The 4,618-nt window shown below is 49.0% G+C and overlaps 1 protein-coding gene across 1 annotated transcript; it reads left to right on the top strand.

Moving 5' to 3' along the window:
• The first annotated feature begins 994 nt into the window (after positions 1-994).
• LOC121160102 (alpha-1,6-mannosyl-glycoprotein 4-beta-N-acetylglucosaminyltransferase-like) lies at positions 995-4,203 on the top strand. The gene is made up of 3 exons (XM_040985788.1): positions 995-1,174; positions 2,067-2,220; positions 3,068-4,203. The coding sequence occupies exons 1-3, from the start codon at positions 1,070-1,072 to the stop codon at positions 4,201-4,203; spliced, it is 1,395 nt and encodes a 464-aa protein (XP_040841722.1). The 5' UTR covers positions 995-1,069.
• Positions 4,204-4,618: the final 415 nt, after the last annotated feature.

The following is a 4,618-nucleotide window of genomic DNA, read 5'->3' as shown; positions in this document are numbered from 1 at the left end:
TCTCACTGGTAGCAAATGTCACAGACTCTCTGAGCATTTCTGGGTACAAAAGGAAACTGAAGATTTCAGACCTAATTGTATGTCTGCAGTCCTAGGAGTACAGTGTGACTGTGGCCCAGGGCAGAAGGTGTGGAACCACAGCACTAGGGGAAGGGGTAACTCAAAACCACTCTTGATTTGATTCAGACTGGCAATGCACTTTCCAACTTCAAGTGAAAAGACCTGAAAGCTAGTTCTTGTACCAAGTCCTATCACCCTCAGAAAATAGATGCTTCCTTGGAGGCACCCCTTCCTCAACTGAGGGAGGAGCCACAGCTGGCAGGTAGGGTCTCCTGGGAAAGATGACCAACTTCAGAGACCTCAGAGGGACCAGTTGGCCTCATCTTTCATGTTCAAGTAATTTCTCTTTGATTGCACAGAACTCTCTTTGAGAAACTTCTAGGCCACAGTATCTATTAGATTATTTTTAAATCCTCTACATATGATTAGAATCTCTTTCAGACTTCCATCCTTCTGACCAGTTCAGCATAAGGGAGGTCAAAGCATTTCCTTTGCAAGTCCCTCTGACTTGATTCAAAACTGCTTCCCTACATAATCCTGGGAAGGAATAAGCCCAAAAGTCAACGTGGAACAAACAGATGAGATCCAGTTAGTTGATCAGTAAGGCCCAAGAGAAGATTTTGGCTTCAGTCTGAGCACGAGGAGAATGTAATTCATAGCCAATGCTCGAGCCCCTCCTTTTGCAGCCTGTCTTTTCTGGCTGGGTTAGGGATAGGGTTAGGGCTTAGGGTTGGGGTTATTTATGGATCCTACTCATTCCATAAATAAAGGAGCTTTTGATAGCACCAGGGAAGTCAGGGAGGTGACAGGCAGTGACTGCTTAGAACCCAACCCAACTCCTTAACCTTTGCTTTCATTAGAGACTGCCAGTGCAGAAGAGCTGATCTGGCCAGGGAAAGTTGAGGAAATTGTTAGTCCAGAAGCACAGGGTGAAGTGGCAGATCTCTGAACAGGAGACAGAATTCACCACTTGTTCACTTGTTGCAGATCTGCTCATAGTCCTGGCATCATGCCCTCTTGTCCGCGGAGATACATTGTCATTTTTGTCATTTTCATTATCCTGGGGTTCTTCTTTCAAGAGGAAAAAAAGAATGTTGAGCACAGTATATCCGAGGTGAGTACCAGATCAGGCTGGTCCAATTGTTAATTTACAATAAAGGAGTACTTCCCAATTGTCTCAAACATTCTAGTCTCATCACAAGAGTTCTAAGAGAGCACTTGAGACATTGGGAGTGTCAGAGAAGGTACCAACTTTAAACCAGTTTTGAATGTGATGTAGGACAGAGCAGAAGGCTTTCTTGAGTGTGAGTAAGGAAGGGCACAGCCAGCTCTAAAAGACCCTGCAGCCTGGAGGACATAAGGGGTGGGAACCCCCTGAGTGCTGGCTGCCTCCCATTCCAGAGGCTGTCATGGGAGAAGCTGTTCTTTCACAACTCTTCTACAGCAAGTAAATTCATGTCCCTTGGATACCATGCCTGTAAATGACATGAGCAAATCACAACGCACAGGTTGTGACTGGAAATTGATGTTCACAGCAAAACACGTCACAGAGTGGCTAGGGCAGAGCTTGGGATTAGACTACGTCCACAGCAACAAAATAGTTACAAAAGCAAGGAGCTGTGTGAAAGCCACCTGAAGAATGCAGCCAGTCTGGGTCTTACCATGTCTCATAGAAATTGGCATGAGCTCAGGCTGAGAGGAGAGAGACATTTGACAGCCTGACGATGGGAATAAAATTAGAGGTGGGTACAGTAGGAGAAGGCAGAGAGGCCAACTCTGCCTCCACCACAGGCCTACCTACAGGTGCTGCTCCACACAGATATGGAGGATCCACTTCCTGGGCTCACGGCCACTATTTCCATGGGAAGGCCCCCATAGGAGAGGCATTCCTGAGCCCCAAACTCCAGCTACTCTCAAGCCTGCCCAACCTGTCCTAGAAGGGGGATCTATCCCCCAACTCTCTCCAGGATGAACCTCAGGCCTGACAACTGTCTTGTCCTCAAAAGCGAAAGAAGATCATAGTTCAGCAAATGGTTCAGCAACAACTCAGCTCAGAAATCAAGAACCATCTGGAAAGCTTCAAGGAGATGCAGAAAACCTCCCCTCTGCTCCAGCACACCAAGTACAAACTCCTGGCTGGAGACCCTCCCCATGGAAAGAGTGAGTACATGCAAGGGCGCAGGCCGACTGGGAGAGGCCACACAGGTACTGCAGTGAGAAAGAAGAAAGGGAGAATGAACTGGCACTCAAGAAGAAGACAGAGGACCCAGAGACAGGGCCATGTTGTGTATGACCTTTGGTGCAGGTGACAACCCTGAGTGCAGCGTCCTCCCACCTGACCTGCCCGCCCCTTGAGTGACCAACAGGACAAATGGCCCACAGGCCATAGTGAGTCTGCAAAGGAGTCCCTCCAAAGCAAAGCTCATTCAGGGCAGATCCCCCAGGGGGAGAACACAGAAGAGGGAGGAACCAGTGGGAGCCAGGGAGGAAGCAGTGGATGGCTGCAGGGAGCTTAGGCCTTGGGTTGCAGTACACAACCACCCCCTCACGTTGCCACTGCCCATGCTCTGGCCTGTCATCCCCACAGATCCTCTGGTCCAGGTCTCATGGGTTCATCACAGCCTAGATGACTCAAGGTCAAAGCCACACTAAGATGATCTGCCAGGCCAGCACATTGACTTATGACATGTGTCAGGGTGGGGCGTGGGGGGGGAGTGGTGGGAGAAAAAGAAATGGCAGATCTCCACACAGGGGGAACATCTGTGCTCTCTCAGCAGACAGCCTTGTCCTTCATGCGCTTCCTGCACACTCTGGCCTTTCAAAGTGCTGATCAGATCAAAGCGCTTCTGACCAGGTTTGAACCTGCTGTCTGGACCACACTGTCTGGGGGAAAGCAAATGTGGGTTTGTCCTGGGTGTGGGCACACCAGCAGGAACTGGGAAGACAGTCCTGGAAACTCTTTCCATCCTGAGGTGCTGAAGGTCCCTGTTTCTCCTGTCCTCCCCAGGACTGCTGACTCTGGGCATTTCCTCAATGCAGCATCCTCACGGGAGCCACCTGCTGGACACACTGCACTCCCTGTTCAGAGCTACGTCCGAGGCTGAGCTGGAGTGCATCGTGGTGCTGGTCCACCTGTCAGATGCTGACCCTGAATGGCTACTCAAAACAGCTGACAGTATTTTAAAGCTCTTCGCCTCACATATAAGGTCCAGGAGCCTGCTTGTGGTCACTGGTCTTCTCGGGAACTCCTCTCTCTCAGGACCCGTGAAGCTCAATTACTCCTCAACATGTGCAGAGCTCTATTCCAGGCAGAGAGAAGGGCACGCCCTCCTCATGAACTTCGCCAGTCAGCTCTCCATGTACTTCCTGCTGCTGGATGACAACACTCAATTTGCCCCCAACTTTGTTTCTGCCATCTATGGAACACTGTTGGCCTGGAAAGAAGAACGCTGGGTGGTCCTGGAGTTCTCCAGCCTTAACTCTGGGAAGGTTCTGCATGCCAGCGACCTATCCCGCTTCACGTCCTTTTCCCTCCTCTTTCCTGAAGATGCTCCTACTCACTTGCTTCTCTCTAAATTCCATCATTTCTTGGGTCAAACTGTTCCAATTCGTTTCAGCATCTCCCTCTTCCACCACATGGGCAATAAGTCTGAACTTGATGACACATGCTTTCCTTTGGAGCAAGACAAGGTCTTTGGTGAGGCAGACAATCCCGTAGCTACTGTTCACACTAGCATGTACTCCCTGTGGAATGTCATCCCCCAATATGCCTATATTCTGAATGAGGAGTATTACTCCACTTTGGATCCTGTGGAAGGCAATCACTTCACCGTGGTTCTGAACAAGCCACACAGAGTCACCCGCATTGCGGTGCTAACAGGCTCTGCCGATCAAGGACTATACCGACTAAACAAAGGGCATGTTCTGCTTGGCTCTGAGCCCTTAGGGGATTCCAGAGGCTGTGCTCGCTACACCCTGCTAGGGCCACTAGTGGAAGGGAAACTGGATCAAAGGGTATTTTATGAAGAAGGTTCGGGGCGAGAGCTGAACTGTATACAACTTCTGGTGTTGGAATCTCAAGAATCTTGGCTCCTGATTAAGCAGATCAAAGTCTGGGTAGAGCCTGAGGAAGAGGAGATTTAGGGGGCACAGTGAGGATACAGGAATAATCAAGCTTGGGAATGAACTCTACATGATTGGAAAGAAAGAAATAAACATAGAAATTAATCAAAGGATGCTCATTCTGAGTAGGGTGATGATATAATTTATTGTCCAAACTGGGAAGTTGTCTAGAGAGAAGTGACATGCTGGTAAAAGTTACACTACAACAAGAGTTGTAAACAAAGCCTGTCCCAGGTTTGTTGAGATGGATGGCCACTCTAATTCTGAGTTTCCGGGACAGAAAGAAGACAGATGAGGGACAGATAGAAGACAAAAGCCTTTTGTCTTCCTAGGACTAGAGAAAGGGAATCCATGTGAACTGCTTTGGCTCTTGGTCATATAGGTACATCCTAGACTCTTTCCTTGAGTCTAGAGCTGGTAACAGGCTTAACAGCAC

The sequence above is a fragment of the Ochotona curzoniae genome, unplaced genomic scaffold, assembly GCF_017591425.1.
Source record: "Ochotona curzoniae isolate NIBS_2020 unplaced genomic scaffold, NIBS_Ocur_1.0 contig_430, whole genome shotgun sequence".
Taxonomy (NCBI): domain Eukaryota; kingdom Metazoa; phylum Chordata; class Mammalia; order Lagomorpha; family Ochotonidae; genus Ochotona; species Ochotona curzoniae.
Note: the sequence above shows the minus strand (reverse complement) of the source record. Positions and strands in the feature narration are given on the sequence as shown.